The sequence below is a fragment of the Polistes dominula genome, unplaced genomic scaffold (assembly GCF_049000335.1).
Source record: "Polistes dominula isolate Pdom_NZ unplaced genomic scaffold, Pdom_raw_medaka contig_18, whole genome shotgun sequence".
In the NCBI taxonomy this organism is placed as follows: Eukaryota; Metazoa; Arthropoda; class Insecta; order Hymenoptera; family Vespidae; genus Polistes; species Polistes dominula.
In genome coordinates this window covers 1,523,203-1,547,283 of record NW_028301164.1, presented here as the reverse complement: position 1 = coordinate 1,547,283, position 24,081 = coordinate 1,523,203, and the positions used below count along the sequence as shown (strand labels likewise).

At 24.6% G+C, this 24,081-nt stretch overlaps 1 protein-coding gene across 6 annotated transcripts in view; it reads right to left on the bottom strand.

Annotated features, from left to right (window-relative positions):
- shaker (potassium voltage-gated channel protein Shaker) overlaps nucleotides 1-24,081 on the bottom strand; it is a 202,827-nt gene that overhangs the window by 137,544 nt on the left and 41,202 nt on the right. The window contains exon 1 of one of the 6 annotated variants that reach the window (XM_015325171.2): nucleotides 2,707-2,810. The exons of the other annotated variants lie outside the window; for them this stretch is intronic. Within the exon in view, the coding sequence (XP_015180657.1) occupies nucleotides 2,707-2,795 (89 nt within the window). The 5' untranslated portion in view covers nucleotides 2,796-2,810. Of the gene's footprint in view, nucleotides 1-2,706; nucleotides 2,811-24,081 lie in introns of those variants that run through there. 6 annotated transcript variants of the gene reach the window in all.

The window sequence follows — 24,081 nt, the reverse complement described above, 5'->3', positions numbered from 1 at the left end:
AAATACATTACGATATTTTATATATATATACGTTGAAATATTCTATTAATAATAATATGAATTAATAATAAATATTTGTTAAATGGAACGTTTATGCATGTGTTTAAAATATTCTTGAAAAAGAGTGATGCGCCATCGAAGAAAATATCGATAAAACAACAAGCATAAACAGAGTTTCAAGAGTAACGAGTCAACTGCACGATTGTACAAATACATACATAAACTCATGCATACACATTTGTATAAACATATTTATATGTATATAAATACTGTTCGTACTTTACACTAACTTGATCTAGATATTTATAATGAACAGTAGACGATCATGTAAAATGTTCATCTCTTTATCGACTTATTTTTCTTTTTTTTCTTTTTCTTACTAAAGATCATCTATCACTCATCATTCACTGAATAAAATATATTATAAAGGATAGAAATTAAAAATAACCATTTTAAAAATACGTAGAATAGTTTTCATACAAAATACGAATAAAATGATATGATATCTTTGGTCGTGAAATTTTTAATTTAAAAAAACTTTTCAAACGAAATAATTTTACTAACAAATAAATGTGACCCATTCCAATAAAAAGAAAAAAGAAAAATAATTGTAAAAAAAAAATATAATAAATAAATCAAACGTAAAAGATCTTCATCGTAATAAATACAATTCTTATCGATTAATATAAAATAACTCTTAGTTTTATTGTAGTATGCAATTGTACAACCAGCAGCAAGTTTTTACACACACGTTCGACGACCTAGTGAGAAACTCTTCTTCGTATCATTGACATCGTTTGTAAAAAACAAAACTTATAAAATGATGCAAAGGTTATGGGGATCTTTGAAAACTCTTATAGATTTACGATGAAAATCATTTTTAAATAATGAAAACATTAAAAAATAATGAACGATCAATTTTCATTTATATTTGCAATTAAATGTATACACACCTAGTATTTGTAGTAAAGGGGGTCAAAATTATTTCTAAAAATAAAGAAAGAAAAATTTCTATTTCTAACAAATAAACAATAGAAAAAGAAAGACAACTATTACAAACATTTTTATATTACAAAAAATCCCTAAAAACAACTATTTATAAAAAAAAAAAAGAAATTAAAATTTATAAAAAGAAAATTAACGAAACATCATCGTAGTTTGTATTTGCAATTAAATAATGTACATACACTTGGTGTGTGTAGTAAAAGTAGTCAAAATTCTTTCAAAAAAAAAAAAAAAAGAAAGAAAGAAAAAATTTTTATTTCTAACAAATAAACAATAGAAAAAGAAAGACAACTATTACAAACATTTTTATATTACAAAAAATCCCTAAAAACAACTATTTATAAAAAAAATTAACGAAACATCATCGTAGTTTGTATTTGCAATTAAATGTACATACACTTGGTGTGTGTAGTAAAAGGGGGTAAAAATGATTGGAAAAAAAAAAAAATAGAAAGAAAAAAAAGAAAAAAAATTTGATTAAAGTGTATGACGTGAGAAGTAGTACTGCATATGCGTACATAAGAGTAATACGTGTTATACCAAGAACGAAACGAATGCAGAGAAACGGCTCGTTTGAGCAACGGTGGAGAGGTAGGGAACATCGTGATTACCTGCAGGCAACCTCTGACCTGGGTCAATACTGCAAGGTTCAGTTGCCCCTCTTTCTCACGGATGCTATCCATCGAATTAGTATTACTAAAGTCTCATTCGACGATCTATCAAAAGACTAAAGAACATTTTCTTCGATCTTACATGCCACCCACACATCCCTACACTCACACAAACACCTGGATGTTAATACAATTTCTATTAACAAATTTGTTAATACAAATTGTTTGGATAATTGAAAAACATGACATTTTTTTTCTTATTCCTGTCACGTGACCAACCTTTTAAGCCTAATAATTAAAACCGTGATTATATATTTTGCTAACATTTGATACAGTTTTCTAGTTTGTTTTTTTTTTTTAAATATACAAACTTGAGTAGAGTAAAAAAAAAAAAACAGAGAAATATACACATAGAGAGAGAGAAACGTGACACATAGGTAAAAAAAGAAAAAGGAATAAAAAAAAGAATATATTAAAAAAGCTCAAAAGCTTTCCTGGCTTATCGGTTTCTTTAAGCTCGCGTTAGATGGCAGAAGCTTACTCGAATCAAACTTTATATCGGACACGTTCGATTTCGCTGCTCTTCTTAAAACTCTATTTATAGTAAGAAAGAAAAAAAACATAGAAAAAAAGAAAAATGAAAAGTTTTATAGAAAAATTTGTTCCAAATTGAAAATGATAAAAAAACAAATGCTACACGTGCGAGTACATGAACACAAAACTATATATCACAAACAAACATACATACACACAATCACACACACACACACGTGCAAGTAAATATAATATTCTTAAGATAGTCACAAATCATTGATTAAATTATTAAATAATATCGTTTATCGAACAAATCGATTTATCAAGTTGTACTTTATCGAAATAACACATTGTTAAATTTAGTCCACGTCTAACTAAAAATAAAATTCAATATTTAGTATCGAATAAGACGAAGACAAAATTGTCAGAAGAAGAAGAAGAAGAAGAAGAAGAAGAAGAAGAAGTAGAAGTAGAAGTAGAGGTTAATGAAAAATGTCAGAAAAAAAAAATTAAAAAAAAGAAGAAGAAGAAGGGAAATCTCTATCGGTTCCCTTACCTTTTCCTAAAATCCCATAATCTACGTCGTTGTTGTCTTTGTTGTAATACAGATACATCTGCACAGGCACCTCCTAGTGCAGCATGCATCGTGTTTTTTTTTTTGCCGATTAAATACAGATCAGTATGATCCAAGTAAAACACATTAAAATACACGAAGTAGGTGATACCTCTTGCGATGTGACAGACAGCCAGATATACCCATACAACACACACACACACAAACGTAAGCACGTCACGACGATGACAATAATAATAGCACAATGATGATGATGATGATGATGATGATGATGATGATGATGATGATAATTATGATACTGATTATGATGATTATGATTGATGATTACAATGAAAAAAAAATTTAACAAAAAGAAAAAAAAAGAAACAAAATAAAAAGGAAGGGAAAATTATGGGAAAATGAATTTCTATCACGAATGACAATTTGTTGGTTTCCTTCTTCAACGATAACTACTCTCTTATTCTTCTTCTTATTATTCTTATTATTATTATTATTATTATTACTATTACTATTCTTCGAAAGAGCTAACGATTATAATAATAATACGACTAGAAGAAGAATTTAGTGTTGTATCTTTGAGTGTCATTCATCGACCACCACTACCACCACCACCACCACCACCACTACTATTATTCTTACTATACAATTCTCTTACTGTGAACATAACACAGCCCCTTCCATTTTCTCTTCTTTAAAAGAGGGGACGACACTCACAGGTCTATCTATTTCCGTTCACTAACGTCACCAACAACCTAATCTAAGATAAGTGACATTAAATTCGATAGATAACTTCTTATTTTTGATATATTGTTTCATCAATTTTTACCTGATATATTATCTTATCTTGGTCAAATAAAAATAAAAATAAAAATAAATATATATACGAGTGAATCTTTAGTTTACATTTTTTAAGAATACAAATTCCTTTTTTTTCTAATAATATTCTATATAAAAAATAAATTTATAATAATATATATTATTTTTTAATATATTTAAAAAGTATATTTATTTTATATTTAAGTAATATATAATAATAATAATATGATAATTATATAATAATAATGATTATCTTATATTTAAAAAATATATTTTGAATAATATATAAATATAATTTAATATATTTTTTAATATATTCTTTAATTTTATATTTATTTTATATTTAAATAATATAATAATAATATAATAATTATTATTATTTTATATTTAAAAAATATATTTTAATATATATTTATTATATATCAAAAAATATATAATAAATATATTAATTAAATAATTAATTTTTATTTATTAATTAAAATTTAATATTTATTTTTAAATTATTATATATACACCTAAGTACACAAAAAAATTAAATAAAAAAAAAAGAAAATTGTAAACATTTCCAAAAGGTTTCTTTCTTCTAAAATGGAACATAAAGAATTTATTTTTCTCTTGGAAAATATTTGGTCTTAAAATCATTCGAAAATAGAAATGGAACAAAATTGAACGTATGAAAGAAGGTTGAAATAAATGATTTTTGACATACGCCCCTGAATAGTTCGTTTTTCTCTTTCCTATGCACGTTGGACGAGACGAGACGAGACGAGACGAGACGAGACGGGACGGGACGAATGCTGATGTATATTTTGGAAACGAAGCTCGAAAGCTTTTGTCTGACCTCGGAATACCATTGCAAAACATTGACGGGCGTTACGCCAAAAAACTATGTTTGCTTCGTGGTTAACGATACAAATATAATTTGAGTCATTGATAATAACTATGAACAATCCTTTCCTTTTCATGGTCAAAAAAGAAATTCTTTGTTTATAATTTTCAATAAATTAAATCATAAATCTATTAACATATATACTTGTATCGAAACTTTTATCAAAAATTATATAAAACTATGAATATTTATTAATTGATATTGTATTATTAATTAACAATTATATTTAATTAATTAATCATTGGTTCAAAAAAAAAAAATAAATATATTAAGTTAACATACTCAAGTATCATAAAGTTTAATTCTTAAACAATTTATCTTTCAAAATAATTTTCTATGTAGACAATAGTGTATTTTAAAAATTAATAAAAAATAAAATTAAGTAATCATTGATTTAAAAATAAAGAAAATAAATATATTAAGTTAACATACCCAAGTATAATAAAGTTTAATTCTTAAACAATTTATCTTTCAAAATAATTTTCTATGTAGACAATATTGTATTTTAAAAATTAATTAAAAATAAAATTAAGTAATCATTGATTTAAAAAAAAGAAAATAAATATATTAAGTTAACATACCCAAGTATCATAAAGTTTAATTCTTAAACAATTTATCTTTCAAAATAATTTTCTATGTAGACAATATTGTGTTTTAAAAATTAATAGAAAATAAAATTAACAAAATACTAAATAGAAACAATAGAAATGAAAGTTTTGAACTAATTAAAAATAGATAATATTTTTAGCTTGATATAAAAAAAAAATAAATAAATAACACTCATTAATGAATCACATAACTCTCAAAAGTTTAAATATAATATTCGTCTAGTAAACATATATCAATTAGAAGTATCATACTAGTTTAAAATATCAACTAATTAAAATAATATCTTATTATAATTATTAAGTTTATACAAAAATAAAAAAAACCCCTATTAACCTATTCAAATTTGTTCGTAACTTTTACATTTAATGGGATAACTTACCATGTTGCATCATCTGTGGATTTTTTTTTGTTCTTTATATGTTTGTTCAAAATATCAACTAATTAAAATAATATTTTATTATAATTATTAAGCTTATAGAAGAATAAAAAAAAAAACCCTATTAACTTATTCAAATTTGTTCGCAACTATTGCAATTAATGGGGTAACACTTGCACACACCATCCGTGCATCATCTGTGGAATTTTTTTTATTCTTTATTTTTATTTGTTGTTTTTGTTTCTTTGTTATTTGCACGATATAATACACACAATGATATCGACATCAAAAGAGATAAGAGGGCACACGGTTGAAGGATCGACTATCAAAGAAATAAAATTGACATCGTCCTTCCGTGAAAATCGACAACGTTTACCCCAGGTTCGTTCGTTCGCTCGCTCGCTCGTTCGTTCGTAGGTTCGTAGAAAAAAGGTAGAAAACTTTTGTTTAGAACTGAGGACAATATTTTCTCATCTTGAAGCCGTTAGCTTCGTATGAAAAGCTTTTACCTCACGGACGATGAAACGTTAGCCCTATGACAATGTACAATCGGAACAATGAGCTTGGGAAATCTTTTCACACGAACATTTTAACGATCCAACGAAAATCTTTTTTAAAAGTGGTATAATAAACCAAGCCGATTAATGTTATACTTCATAATTTTTTATTTTATCACGATCAGTTTTCTTTTTTTTTTTTTTTTAATTGTAACACCTGATAAATACAATCTAAATCAAAATTTATTTTATTATTTTATTTTTTAATGATTTAGTTGATCAATTATAGTTGGAAAAATTGTATTAAATTTATTATTATAGGAATGTTTTTATTATTTATAAAATATAATGATATTTGTATTATTTAAAAATTTATATATGTGATTTCTAATTAAATACAAATTTATAGAAATTTTTCTAATACTTTAAACTGGAATAATTTAATGTATACACTTATAAATTATATTATATTAATTAATTAATTATATTATAATAATAAATTATATTATTATATTAAATATACAAATTTCTATTGTTTTATTATATATTTAATTATTGAAATACTAAAATAAAAATTGCAATATTAAATAATATTATTTAAAAATTAAAATGCGTGACTTTAAATTAAATACAAATTTATAGAAATTTTTCTAATACTTTAAACTGAAATAATTTAATGTATACACCTATAAATTATATTATATTAATTAATTAATTATATTATTATATTAAATATACAATTTTCTATTGTTTTATTATTTATTTAATTATTGAAATAATAAAATAAAAATTGCAATATTAAATAATATTATTTAAAAATTATAATACGTGACTTCAAATTAAATACAAATTTTTATAAATTTGTTCAATACTTTAAACTAAAATAATTTAATATATACACCTATCAATTATAAATTATAATTAATACATTAAAAGATAATTGTCCTAAATAATTCTACACGTGACTTTATAAATTAGATATAAATTTATATAAATCATTTTAATCCTCTAAATTGGAACAGTTAAATGTATATACACACACCTATCAGTTATCAATCATAATTAGCTCAACGATGAAGACAATCATTCCCTAAGTAGATTCGGTTTACACCAGTAGAATTCAGTACATTCCAAGCGAATAGAATTCCATACTAATTCCTCATGAACCAACGAAGCCACCATTGCGGAAACCAAATATACCTTGGCTTATCTACAGCTTCACGGATCTAACCAACAGAGATAACCAAAGATCATCCCAAACTATGACTTCTTTTTCCAACTGAAACTTTCCAGTCAAAGTTTTGATATAAGAAATAAATCATATGGTGTCCTACTAGTCTATTTTTCCTGTTCGATAAAACCACCATCGTTCTTATCTTAAAGTTTTAAAATATCTTCCTTGTAATCTTGTAAATCTTCCTAATAATTAAAACAAAAATAAAAAAATAAAATAATAATAATCATAATCATAAGAAAAAAAGAACTATAATATATTAAATATTTATATTACATATATAAATATAATTTATATTTAATTTCATTATTATTTATTAATTTATTATATTAATAAATTAAAAATATGTTTAATATATATAATTATTTTATAATATAAAAATTATAAAATACTTATAAGAATTACATAAAAAAAATTTATAATATATAAAATATATATTATATATTATATATTATATATTATATAATATACCTAATATATATTATATATGTATAAATATAATTTAAATTTAATTTAATTATAATTTTTATTACATAAATATATTTTTTATTAATAGTATTTATAAATATAATTTTATATAATACATTAATAAAATTTATAATTATTTATAATCTATATAATTATTTTATAATATAAAAATTATAAAATACTTATATAAGACTTATATATAAAAATATTTATTATATAAAATATTATATATATATATATATATATTATATAATATACCTAATATATATTATATATATTTATATTATATATAAATATAATTTAAATTTAATTTTTTTATTATTTATTACATAAATATATATCTAATATTTATAAAATATCTATACAAATATTTATTATTAATATTTTATATAAATACATTTATAAAAATTAAAAATATTAATAATATATATAATTATTTTATAATATACCTAATATAATATTATATATATTTATATCATTTTTTTCTAACAACTGTATACGATATTTTACATATAACTTTAAATAACATAAACATATACATATTTAATATGCATTATAATCGATCTAGAAACGATACTAACAAAGTTAATCAAATTTTCAAAGTTAGAACACGTGCCAGAATAGAAATAGTTTCAAATTGTTCTAGGTTACCTTTCCTCTTGCATATTTACTCAAGCAAAAGTTACCGTACCTCGTTTGGTTTGGTTTAGTGTGATTACAATCGTTCAAGAAAAGAAAACCAAACGATGAAAGTTTGTTTGTAATAGAATACGAACGATGAAAAACGACGACAAAGACAACGACAACGACAACGACAACGACAACGACGACGATGACGATGACGATGAGAACAACTTTGACGACGACAAATACCAGGAACGACGAGGTTGAGAAGATGACGACAAGGTCTAATGACACCTGAGCAAGTGCTTTCATTAAAATCGTCCCTAATTGCGGAGATACGACAGTTAGTGCTTTAAACAAAGCTCTGCATTCGTAAGACCATGAAACGTTGAATCAACCAAGTCATTCGTATAAGCATCTTCTCTCTCTTTCTTTCTCTCATTTTTTCTCTCTCACTCTCTTTCAACCTTTCTCTTTCTTTCTGTATATACGACCTTCTTTCTAATGTAAAAAAAGAAAAGTGAAAAAAAAAATATATATATATATATATTTATATTCTCGAGCGAGCGTGTACGCGTAAATGCGACCCTTTGATCTTTTTTCTTCGTTTAAAAAAAAAAAAAAAAAAAAAAAAAAATGAAAGAAAAAAGGAAAGAGGAAATAAAAGTCAAGAAAATAAAAAATAAAATGAAAACAAACAACAACAAAAAGCGAGATTTTTAAATATCGTCATCGACTAGGCGAGTTTTTTTTTCTTTTTTAACTTTTTCTTTTATTGTATTTTTCTTTTTATTATTTCTACCACGTTATACAATTCGTTTGTGTAAAAACGAAAATTGTTATGATAAGTTTCGTCGTGTGTACGTCGTATTCCATTTGAAATAACAAATTGTTTATTTCTTCTTGTTTTTACGCAACTAGGAAAAAGAAACGATAGAGAAGTATAGTGAAAGATCAAAGAACATGAAGAAGAGAAAAACATATCGTTTTTGTTTAAAACTCGACAAATGTATTTGAACAATTTTTCTTCGAGCTTATCAAAGTGAAGAAATAAAATGGGAAAATAATACAGAAAGAATAAGAATAAAAAGAAGGAAAGGAAGGAAGGAAGGAAGGAAGGAAGAAAGCATTGCTTGAATCTCTTTCTCGAAATGGTCCAGAAAGAATAAAAGGTCTAAGTTCAACATACGAAAATCGATCAACCCATAAATCTCACCAACTTAACTCTGGTTTTGTTATTTTTCAAAAAGATTCGAATAGTGCATAATATAATCTGCCATTACGTTAATAGCAACAAAATTCTCTAAAGTATTTTCAAAAGAAATTCCCTTAGAAATATTTACCTAAAAGAATGTACACATATTTTTTTACATATATTCCTATAAAAAAAAAAAAAAAGAAAAAAAAATATGAATTGAAACAAAATGTACAGAAATTCGAATTAGACTACGCGTATGACAAATTATAAAAAAAAAAAATAAATATAAAATATTGTAATATTATAATATTTATATTAAATAAAATTATAACAAAAATAAATATATATAATTATAAATATATATATATATATATTATAAATTATAAATTATATAATATATATTTATAATAATATAATACAAATAATAAATAAATATATATTATATTAATATAAATTAGTATAATATATATTTTCATATATAAAATATATAATTATACAATATAATAATAAAAAATAAGAAAATAAAAAATTTTTAATTAAATTTAATTATTTAGAAAAAAATGTATTATACAAATAAAAATCATAATAATAATAATAATAATAATAATAATAATAATAATAATAATCTTTTTCTTAATTACTGAAAACAAATAAAAATAAAAAAAAAAATCACGAGTAAAAATAATAAGAAATGATAACAAGATAAGAAGAGTAATAAAAGGATCAAATATTTAAATAAACGAAAATATATAAAAGAAATACAAATAAAAAAATTTACAAAGGAATAAAAATATTCGAGTGACGAGTTAAGAAAGAGAAAGAAAGACATAAGAAAATAAAATAAAATAAATATACGCGCACATACACGCATACACACATATAGAAAGACAAAGAGAGGGAGAGAGAAAAGAAAGATATATAAGGAAGGAAAGAAAAAAAAAATAGAAGCAAGTCCGTTGTGGGTACGAAGTAAGCTGTAGGAACCAGCAAAGTACCAGCACCAGCAGCACCAGCAGTAGCAGCAGAACAAGCAGGGCACAAAACGGGGCAGAGGGATATGTCGCAATGCGTCTTGACGTCACGAACGTCGTTGGTGGGATTCGCCGGTGGATTGGCGGGGGGGTTTGGGGTTGGGGTTGAGGTTGGATGAACGTCGTGGCGCGCGTGTGCTCGAAGCTCTGTGAAAATGTTGGTTTAAATGTGTGAACGAATGAGTGAGTGAGTGAGTGAGTGGAAGGAAAAAGAAAGAACCAGAAAGAGATAAAGAGAGAGAGAGAGGGGGAATGATGGAAAACGAGGATGATGGGGTTGGAAGGGAGTAGGGGGTAGGTGGAAGGACAATATGCACGTGCACCAAGTGCATCATCATCATCGACAAAGACTAGGTCCTCAGTGGTGCCGTTGCACCCCGCCATCTATCGACTGCACCTTCAAAGAATTCTCTAAGTTTTCCTCGTTGATGCTGGTAATCGTCCCAACCCTCCTCGAGTTCACCCTCTCGAGGATCTACCCCTACTATTTTCATTTTACAAACGAGCTTAAGAGGAATTATTTCTAAAGCTCCACCCCCTCTTCCTTCCTTCCAACCTTCCTCAATTTCTTTTTCCTTTTTTGTATTTCCCTTCCCTTTTTTCTCCCACCACCACCACCACCACCACCACCACCACTGACAAATTCTGCACCCTTTCTCCTCCAAAACTTTTTTTAACCATTCGTCTAATTTTTAACTAGCGTTGTACATTGTGAATTATATTTATGGGAGAAGGGGTGAGTTATTTTTTTCTTTTTCTTTTCTTTCAGATTTCAATATTTATGGAAAACTTTGAAAATATTCAAGCTAGGTACATTTGATTGAATAAAAAATTTTTCATCTGATTTTATATAATATACTTTCTCTATAACCTTGGAAGAAGATTATATTTTTCTCGTATTGAAATTCTTATGGTTTTTTTTTTCTTCCTTCTCGTGGACGAGAGAAAAAAGTTTGCAATATTATATTATTTTTTTTTTCCTTTACGACAAATATCCTTCTCATCCCTTAATTTATATCTCGATTATATTTCAAATGGAAGATACATCCTTAATGTAATCTGTACTTTAAGAAAAACTTTGTTTCATACTTAATTACTATTAAAAATATGAACTACTACTAAGAAGAGATATTTCAATAGAAAAATGTCTTATGTTTCAAAAAGTAAAAAGACAAAAAAAAAAAGAAGAAGAAAAAGTAGAAGAAAATATGAAGTAGATAGTCGTCTTCCAATCCCTTCCTCCACCCTTTGTGGTTTAATTCATTCTACCGGTTTTACGAATCGTAGGCAACGTTTTAACGAAGAGGACGTTGAAAAACAACGATCGATGATGATCCGGGTTAAAGTATCGTTTTAAGAAAAAAAAAAAACTTTCGCAAAAGCTGCGCCGCTTAAAGAGAATTCAAACGAAAGAAAAAGAAGTAGAAGAGAAGTTTCCTTTTCTATCTATCTCTCTCTCTCTCTCTTTCTTTTCGTCTTCCCTTTTTACTCGTAGTAACCTCAAAGGACCGAGAAGGCTATTCCGGTCCTACCATTTCTTTCCACGGCAAACGTAAAAAAAAAAATATGAAAAGTGCATAGCTCAGCTCAGGTTCAACCAAGCATATCGGTTTTTGATACTTCCATCTCAAGATTTTCTTGAAAAGATAAAAAGAAATATTTCCTTGATCATTTTTAAATACAAAATATAATCATAAAACTCATGAATAATCATTAAATAAATTTTAATTATTTTCTAATTAATATTCTTTTTCGTTAACGTTAAAAACAGAGAAATTATCGTAAATAAGTAGTAATGGTCGATATTGAATCAAACGGGGAAACCAGTTGGAGTTTTACTCCTGTAAGTAGTAATATCTGAATTTGATCAGACGATTATTTGTATACGCATTAAACGTTACATTTCAGTATATATATACGATCTATTACTTAACTAAATATATATTTAAATATAATAATATTTATTCTATTGACTTTAAATACAAATAAAAATAAATAAATTTGGTATGTTACATTTCGAAGTTTTTCTAAGACGAACTCAAAATAAAATTGGACATGTGGTTAAACCGTGTACAAGTAGATCTTGTTCACAAAGAGACATTTTCAATCCTACAGAGAATATACATATTCTGGTTTCTCTAAAGAGTACAGTAAACATTTCGTACTTAAAAGCACACATAGTCAAGCCATCACGTTCAACGAATCTCCAGGTAGATGAGACACGTGTAAACAGGTAGGGTACAGAACACACTTGAAAATCAACTTTGAGCGCCAAATAGGTGTCCTGGTGGTTCAGTGGTTATATTATGAGCGGATAACAGAGAATCATGGATAACGATTAGTTTACCAAACGCATTGCAGATGAAACATTCCATTTGTTTCGCTACCAACCAAGTAGATGGCTCCACCCACGCGTAATAAGAGAGTCCTACTACTTCTGAACGATATAATCCCCTGAGTAAAGTAAAACACAATGTAGAGAAAGGGCAAGGGTATATATACGTCACTATGTGTGTATTTACATGTGCGCTCAGATATAGGGGGGTTGGTTTATCAAGCGGAAAGGTTAGTTACGCGTAACACACGTGTGCACGTGCATAACGACCTTATAGACCATCTAGAAAATCCTAAACGTGTCCTTATTTCTATACCAATCGTGTCATTAATGAAACGAATTTACACTTTTATAATAGTATATCTAAGAAATATTTTGTTAATATTTATTTACCAAGTATTTGCAATTGTGATTATTTAAAAAAACTAGTTCAATTACGTTTAGGTATTTTCTAAAACATTATTTCAACTATTTCTTGTTAGGTAGGATGATGACGATGATTAGGAATAAATTCAATTACGCTGAAATATATTTAAAAATTTTGAAATATTCAAATATTTAAAATGTAACACACATCCGTATAAAATTATCCAAAGCAAAAAAAAAAAAGAAAGTAAAATAAATATGATAACGTTTAAAATAGTTCGTGTGTCTTACTATGAAAGTTGTGTGGTTAGAAAAAGATATAAATTTTGATATAAATCCTTGACACTTATTTAACTTTGGTTCAAATAACAGGGGTAGGTCGGGGGAGGTTAGGGGACACTTGTAAACTTTTCGATATCCCTTTGATGTGATTCAGTTTAAAGGCGCAGAAATCCTTTCGCAGTTGACCTTCGATAAAACTGATCGTGCTGACGATTAATCGATAGAAGACCACCACTACCAAGACCAACCACTACCACCACCATCAAGGGGTAAAGATGCCCTGTTAATATTTACACTTCGATGCCGGAGGTAGGTATTCAAGCCAATTATCGATATCGATGAGAGAGAGAAAGATAGCTGGATGCCAATTTCCCGTAACGATATTTTCGAAGAATTCAGTAAAAGACCAATCCATCCTATCCGAATTACGAAATATTTCCTATAATCATCTTGTAAACCTATAAATAATACATATACATATACATATAAATATATGTTAAATGTAGAATACGTAATTCGTACAAAACAACACAACAGGTGTTGTACAAATGATTCGAAAACAAATTTCAATAACTCGATTACGTTTGATTGAATCAAATCATACAATAATTCGAAATTCCGATTTAAAACAATAAATGTATCACGAAAAATTATATTTAAACTGTAAAAAGTCAATGGGGATAAATTAACGAAAAAATCATGTGAACAAAGTAGACAAATGTAATTAACACGTTGCCGTACACTTTTAATCTGACGATCGTGCTTAGAAATACGAAGATTGGACGGCTTTAGACGTCATTTACGTCAACGTTTTATATAAACGATGATTATTTTGTATAGTTTGACAACAATTTTTAATATTCGACACAATAGGTGTTTTTTTTACCAATGTTAATTTTAATTCATGATATTGTTATAATAACTATAGAAATATTTTGACATAGAGAAACTTCATCAATAGTTTGCTTAACCCAACAACAAGGGCTCTTAAATCATTCAAGATTCACACTGAGAATCTTGACACTGTCCAAGTGTATCATAGAATAAAGTTTACTCTAAAATACTGCGGGAAAATTCGTCCTGAATTATTATCCTTTGACAAATATAATAGTAAAGGTACAAGTGTAAACCATTGGAGCTTTCAATTTGGATATTTTTTAGTTTTTATGAAAAACAAATGTGTGTTACATCTTGTTACATTTTATTCAGAAAAATTATTTGAAAAATATTTATCTTTCGATGTATATATATATATATATATATATGTATATATATATCCACATAAATGTAATATCACTTTTTTTATTTTTTATATTTTTATGAAAAAAAAAAAAATACTCGAATATTATTTGACAAATGTCGTTTGTAATTTATAAAATTGTATCGGTTATATACATATATAATTAATTATTATTAATATTAAGTGTATTATAGTATACTATTTCATATTTCTTTTTCATTATTTATTGAAATCATATACATTTTTGTTAAATTACTTCATTGATCAATTCAATGCTAATAAACACCTTGTATTAATATTCAAATATATTTGTATTAGTTCAATAATTCAATGAAATAATCTTATATATATATAATATATATAAGAGGGCTGTCGCATTTTCAGCTCCGCGTTATATGGAAACCGCCTTCTGAAAGTACCGCGTTATAGGAGGGCTGTCGCATTTTCAGCTCCGCGTTATATGAAAACCGCGTTCTGAGAGTACCGCGTTATAGGAGGGTTGACTGTATATGTAGTATTGTAAAGCAGTGATATTCGCATCAACGAATGTCATCACACATTCGCAGTCTGCCTGCTTGCTTGCCTGCGGCAAAGTGCATCCGCAAAGCGCATCTGCACGTCACACACAGTACTCCTCTGCACATAGGAATCGAGTTAATGGGAGTAAACCTCCCTTGGGAAAGTTTGTTACTACGACAAGGAAGGAATGGGGGTTGGGGGTTGACTAAGATCGTCCGATACTAGTAATGTTTAGTTCACCGTGTATAATTAAACAATGATTTAGTACCTAGACGTTTCAAAACCATTCATTAACAATTCCTTAAATATAGTATATTATTTCATAAAATTAAAACCTATAACAATAATAATTCAATTATAACAAAACTATTACAATTTAAAACAGTATAATGAAATATACATCTTTGTTTTGATCAAATAATAAAATGTTTCGTTAATAAATTTCTTAGTTTGTATGTGTTAAAAATAAATATCATTTATTCAACCAACTAAAATAGTTCTAAATAAATGAAATATAAATTGTTAAAAATATTAATAATAAATGAAAATATATATTTTTTAATTTGTATGTGTTAAAACAAATATCAACCAATTAAATAAATAAAATCTATTATCAAAAACATATTAATAATAAATAAAAATATATTTCTTAATTTGTATGTGTTAAGATAAATATCAAGCAATTAAATAAATAAAATCTATTTTCAAAAACATATTAATAATAAATAAAAATATATTTCTTAATTGATATGCGTGTAAAAACAAATATCATTTATTCAACCAACTAAAAAAACTAAATCAAATTTAATTAAATAAAATCTATTTCAACAAATTATTAAAAATCTTAATAATAAAACTCAAAACCCAATAATAATATAATTATTTTATTAAATAACTAAAACAATAATATTTTATTTTCTCTTTTTATTTAAACTGATACAAAATATGATTATTCATAAATAAATAAAAAAAAATAAATAAAAAAATCAAATTGTATCGGTTGCAAGCAAATTTTTTGAGAATTTCTTGCGAATTTTTTAAGAATTTCTTTTGAATTTTTTTGAATAAGCTTAATGGTTGGCTATTAGAATCGTTTGCAATCAGCATCAATGAACGATATGATTTAGTAGAACATTGTAGCACGTCATATATCGTGCAAAATCATGGACGTACTACAGGACACGTTGATTGGAAGCATATTGTGTCGATCTTTCAGTTTTAGTCTAACCCAGGGTAACTTTGTACACGCGATTCAATGTCGATCGTGTAACGAGAACTGCAGAATTTCACTACTCTGACACTTCAAGGTTCTAAATATGAAATTTGACGATACCAATTACTATTAACTATAATAATTCACTTCATAATCCATTTCTTCTTTCTTTTAGACATGCACACGTACAGTCAAATTATTAAAATTATTTTTCAAATAAATATATTTCTAATATTTCTCGAATAAAAATTGAACTTCACAATTATCCGATCAACTGTTTGCAATATTAATACTAAATTGTTGATAATAGTTAATTTGATTTATTTATAATTTTATTGATGTACATTTAGATAAAAATTTAAATAATTTTTTTTTAAATATATGTCAATTTTCAATGAAATTATGTATATATATTTATTATTATTTATCTATTATTATTATTATTATTATTATTATTTATTTATTTATCTATTTATTTATTTATTTATTTATTTATATAATTATATTATATAAATAATTATTTTTATATATTATTATATAAATATTTATTTTTACATTATTATATTATATAATATAGTATAAAATTATATATTTAATTAATATTATTATTAGATATTATTATTATAATTAATATTATATTTATAATTTTATGTATATATATATATATATATATATATATATATAATATTTAATTTAAATAATATTAATATTTTGTATATTAACACACTATCAGCTGGTTAGGTAATAATACCTATTATGCAGAACGTACGCTAAGTGTTAGTAAAACACTTACCAATGCATGTTTTTTTTTTTATCATTTAATGAATTTTTTTATTTTACCCAACTCTTTGTAATTATTACATATAAAACATTTTACATGTTTTCTAAAAACTGAACTTTTTTTCATACTTCACTAATTTTCGCCTCACTATACGTATGAGTCAAGCTCATGATGTTACCCGCCAATAGTGTGTTAATTAAGTATAAAAATACTTAATACCTTCCACTCTCCAATTCTAGTTCCTAGTTCTAAAAATACATAAGTGCTATACCTATTTTGACAGATGTGTGCCAAATTGGCTGATTTTATAGCTGGTCGTCCGTTTTACGCACAACTATTTCTCGTTCCTAGAAATGAAACTGAAAATACTTTCAAACGTATTTAACTAATTGAAGAAATATAGAAAAATGAGTTGAATTATTGAGTTCCAAGTAATCATGCTAAAGAAACATATGGAAAAGTATTTCTATTAAATATAATAAAAAAAGAAATTCTACGAAAAATGTATTTTAAAAATACAATATATATATATATATATATATATATATATATATATATATATATATATATATATTGTATGTATGTATGTATATATGTAAAAATTGTATTGAGAATAAAATTTCGGAAATATTAAATTCTAATTTTATTAAAAATATTTTCAAGTTTTGATGTTTGAGAATCAAATTGATTTATTTCAAATAAATTAGGTAAAGGTCTCAAATATTTGGTAATTTAGTGTTAATTTAATTAAAATATTTGATTATTTAATGTTAATAGAAATAATTAAATTGATATACATATATATCAATTAATCAATATATCAAATATCATCATATATATCAAATCAATATATATATATATATACACGCACAAAATAAGAAACCTTTTTTTCTCTGTTATTCCTACGAATGAGAAAATAAATAAATGAAAAATATTTTCTTACTGGGGACTCTGATAATTTATTTTTTTTTCTCTCTTTTGAATTCTCTTCTTTTTTTTTTTCTTCCATTTCTACTGCAGTATTTCACAGTCTCATTTTATCTCATGTAACAGTGACGTGACAGTAAAGTTCAACTTTAACGCAAGTAACCGCAAAACGTCGTCGAAGGATTCACCGTGTTTTCTTTCTTTCTCTTTTTCTCTCTCACTCTCTTTCCGAGTATTCCCCAAAGTGTCTGTAAAATGGCTAACGTAGTGAAAAATATCGGCAATACTTTTTACGAACGATAAATCTTCTCGCAGGACACTGTCAATAATAATAATATTCAATGATGTATTAAATAAAACGATCTATCAATAAATTTCGATAAATTTCGATAAATTTCGATAATGCCCTTATAAAAATAAAAACAAACAAACAAAAATAAGATTTCCACACATTTACGTTATAATTAAGTAATATTTTGAAAATATTTTAGAAAAAGATTAATCAAAAAAATAAATAAATAAATAAATATAAAATAATAGAACAAAATATAATATATGATAAAAGAAAAGTTAGTGTAAATGCACGTGTTAAAACAAAACAGAAAAGAACAAAAATAAAAACAAAAAATTACAGACTTCTATTTAAGTAATAATTAAATAATATATTTTGAAAATATATTTTAGAAAAAGATTAATCAAAAGATAAATAAATAAATATAAAATAAAAGAACAAAATATAATATGATGAGAAGAAAAGTACGTTTAAATGCACGTGTAAAAAAAAAAAAAAAAAAAAAAAAAAACCCCACAAAAATAAGATTTCCATTCACATTACAGTTAAATATAATAATATTTATAAAAAAAAAAAATATTCTAGAAGAATATTGATAAAAAAATAAATAAATATAAAAAAAAATATATAAATATATACGATGAAGAAGAACAGTTAACAAAAAGAAAGTGTCTTGATACTTTCAACGTGAAAATGTTCGAAGTTCAGATACCCTAATCTACTTGTCTGACATACAAAGTAGTCAAAGCTTCTGAAGAAAGTTTTAAAATCGTAGTATACAATTTGTTTCTTTAAAGAAAAATTGATATTCACCGAAAATCTTTCAAAAGCAACATTTCAAAAATAACTTTGATCTATTTAACGTGTTTACACAAAGTATTTTTACTTTTTCTTTTATTTTTCACAAAAAGAAATATTTACAAGTAAGAAAAGATTATTTTATTCCCTTTTTAGAAGAACCTGTTGCTTTTTTAAAAAGTAGCTCATAATTTATGTCTTTTCTCAAGTTAAAACTTCTAACACGATGAGTGTTACTTTAAAACATTCATTTAATGATAAAACTCTCATTTAAAGGAACTAAAAAAAGAAAAGAAAAAAAGCACAAGAAGTAAATTTTGGAATCTGATTAATAAAATAAACGTTAAGAAAGTCGACGTTATTATTAAATTATCTTCAAACAAATATTAAATTAATATTATTATTATTATTATTATTATTATTATTTTATATTTAATCTAAAATACATTATTATATTTTTCATATTAACCCTTTAATTATTAACGAATCATTTACTGATCGTTCATGCAAAACATCTGCTAAAAACAAATGACCCATATCAAAACCCTCATAACCCCTATCAAAAATATTTCATTAAATTATATTTTTATGACAATATATATATATACAATTAATTATTATTAATATTAAGTGTATTATAGTATACTATTTTATAATTCCTTTTCATTATTTATTGAAATCATATACATTTTTGTTAAATTACTTCATTGATCAATTCAATGCTAATAAACACATTGTATTAATATTCAAATATATTTGTATTAGTTCAATAACTCAATGAAATAACTTGAAACTCTATTAATTTATAACAATCATAATACTCGTTACAAACTCGTTAAACGTGTACTCAAAAAATAAGAAAACACATTGAACACCTAACCACGAAAGTTTAACTTTCACCTTCTTTTACGAGCACTTTGCAAAGAGCTTCTTCCTAACATTTAACGCTCGTGAAACTCACCTCGATAAAAATATATTCTCAAGCTAAAACCATTGAACACATTTATACCAACCCCCATTCACCTCCCTCTTCTCACTATCTTTCTATTTCTATCTCTTTCTTATTTATTTTATCTTTATCTCTTTATCATAAACATCATTCATCAATATATTTTGTTATAAAACAAAGAAAATAATTTTACATTGAAATATTCGCAGTTAAATTTATTTAAACATTTGTCTCATCGTGTGTGTTTTCTCATCATCAATTTTCCATATATTAGAAATAGGAAAATAAAAAAAAAATTTTTTAAATATATTAAATTGAGATATCAGTGATCCTTTATCACAAGTTCACGTAAATTACCCACATAAAAACGTCGAAGTTCTTTAGAGACCAGGTGACACGTACGTGTGTCTGTGTGTATGTGTATGTGCCCCACTTGATGGCAATTAATTACCCTAACTACATAGATTGATGGATCCAACGAGGACCGATAAAACGTAACGTCATTTTAAATTGGAAATCGTAACCCATCCTGACGAAACTAACGACCAGACAACTAGACTGATATGACTTTTCTGATATGTAATATTTTTTTTAATGTTTTTCTTCTTACTTTTGTTCACTCACACTCTCATATTTTTTATTTCTCTTTCTTTTTCTTTTTTTGGTTTTTTTTTTTTTTTTTTTTTTTTGTAAAAACCAATGTATAAGTCTTTGTAAATATTTTTAACGTCATACGAATGCTTGAACTGTTATAAATTATTTTTAAAACTGAAAATCTTAATGATTTGTATTATATAAAAATTTAATATGATATTTGGAATGTAATTAATAAAAAAAAATAATTAAATATATTATATGTTTAAAATAGTTAAAAATATAAATAATATAAAACGTATATAATATATATGTGTTATAGGTACTTGATATTAAATATATATATATACATAAATTTATTATATAATATTTATTTTTTATATAAAATTTATTTTATTCTTTTATCGTGAAATATATATAGTATATATTATAAATCTAGATGTAATAAAAAATAAAAATAAAAATAAAATAATAAAAATTTAACAAATATATAAAAATCTAAATTTATATATAAAATAAAAATAAAATATTAAAAATGTAACAAATATATAAATTTAAATTTAATATAAAATAAAATAAAAATAATAAAAAAAAAAACAATTAGTTTAACGAAAAGAATAATTATTTCAATGATAATAATAGAAAATAAGGTTTATTCGTTAAAGTAAACATCCCAGATTTATAATCGGAAGCGGAAAATCCATTTAAACTGAGAATAAGGTGAACTGCAAAGATGGTTAAAGTGGGGTTTAGGTTGGTTGGTTGGTTGGAAGGTTTTCTCACGATTTAGGAAAAGTTCGAAGGGCTGCTTGGCACGACACTCAACTTTTCAAACTCTGTTCGCGTCACGTTGAAACGTGAAAAGAAAAGAAAGAAAAAGAGAAGTAAAGAAAAGAGAGGAAACCCCCCCCCCACCCCAAAAAAAAAGAACGAGAATCTTTCGATGGTTGAGATCTTACGATTGGTCGCCAATTTATAAAACAGTTTGCCAAAATGTTGTCCCAGTGGTTATTACATTTGGCAACCTCATATCACTTATGGTTGTTATGGAATCTTCCAATTGGCAAAGAATTCGAGATACTTATGATATAAAATTCAATTTATACTTTAAATGTATGAATACATTAATGTAATACAATACATGTAATACATGTAATATACATGTAATAACACAACCATTCATGGATGAATTCATAATACTTGATATTACATCGAATAATCGTACGTTTCTTTTTTCCCCCTAGATACTATCCATTTAATTTGATATCTTTACGTTCGTACAAATTTCTTTGACCTAAAAAGATAATTCTACTTGAATTTTCTTAGAACTTATTATGCTAACCTTGTCGGATTATTAGTCGACAGATATATTCTATTCATATTTATTAGACACATTGTATTACTTTGGACATATATTTTAAGGATTTTATTCTATTGACATACGTGTTAACATAATAATTCAACACTCTATATCTATGAGATTAAGAAAATTTAAATAAATACTATTATTAAATGTTTTTGCAAATTTGCGATATTAAAAATAGAAAATATATATTTATATGTTTTATATATATTTTTTATTATTATAAATATTATATTTTACTATATAATAATATAATATTAAATATACTATTTAATATAATATATAGATATAATATAAAATAAATATATTAAATATATATATAATATAATATTAAATTATTTAATTTAAAAGCAACATATATTATAATATTATATTATATAATATATAATAATAATTAATAGTATATATTATATAGCAAAATAAAAAATTATATAGCAAAAATTAAAATAAAATTAATATAATATTATATTATATTATTAATATTATATTTTTTGATATAAGAATTACAAAATATGTATTTCCAACTAAAACAAAATTAAAAAAAAATATATATATATATATATATATATATATAATATAAAACGGGCTGAGCTATATTGTAATCAATAATTTTGACGATTAATTTTATAAATCCAGTGTTCAAAGAAACATTTGTTATAAATGTAAACCCATGAGAGTATCACGTGCAAGCAAATCACTTTTTTCTATTTAAAGATATTAAACTAAAATTAAGAACACGAAATAAAGCTATGAAGTAAAGAAATTTCAAGAGAATTGTCAAGACGTTCCGTTTTTCAAGAAAAGAAAACATCTGGAAGACACTTTTACGAGTTTTAATGGGAACACAAAATAAAACTTGAGGTTAGGGATGGGTAAGGGTGGTTCAATACTTTATCGGTTGTGTTTTATTAACTTGACTATATCATTTTCTCTGTTTCATTTCCACACAAACATACATACATACGTACATGCATACACATAGATACAAACACATATTCGTTAACTCGTTAACTCGTTAACTCTCTGTCTTTCTCTTGTAAAATCAACGAACTGGATGAGAATGCAATTCAATACGAGCCCAACACAATTTGAACGTTTTTTCTTTTTTTTTCTGTCGAAGGTTGTAAATTGCACTCGGGATGGAACACGTTTTGGATAAGTTCCAACATAAAATTGATACGTTCTCATCGTTGTAGATATTATTCAGTAGACTGTGAAAATAGACCTTTCCTTTCCCTTCCCTTCCCTTCCCTTCCCTTCCTTTCCCTTCCCTTCCCTTTCTCATTTTTTTATCGTTTAATCTAAACTAGTCAACACTGGAACCAATTTTCGTCTGATAATAAAATATTGAGACTTATAGTAAATAAAATTATATTAATTAATATAAATATTTACCCTATATTTGTGTTCTTATATAATTATGTAACACCAAAAATATTGTATAATAATATTTATTTATTAATATTGTATATTATTAAATAAAAATATTATTACATTAAAAAAAAAAATACCAAATATAATAATAGCAATTATATTAATACCAAATATTACAATAGCAAATATAATAATATTTATTTATTATAATATTGAATATTATTAATTTAAATATTATTATATTAATACCAAATATAATAATAGCACAAGTATAATAATATTTATTTATTATAATATTGTATATTATTAATTAAAATATTATTATATTAATATCAAATATAATAATAGTAATTATATTAATGACAAATATAATAATATTTGGTTACAATATTATTCAATAAAAATATAAACAAAAATATGTACGAATGGGTTGATTTTTGAATTCAAAAATAATCTATTATAATTCTAAAAGCACCAAAATAATGTCATCAATGATTCCTTGTACTTCTATTAAAAAAGAAAAAAATTAAAAACATTGAATAAAAGAAACAAACAAAATGAATGAACGGTATGAATGATAGT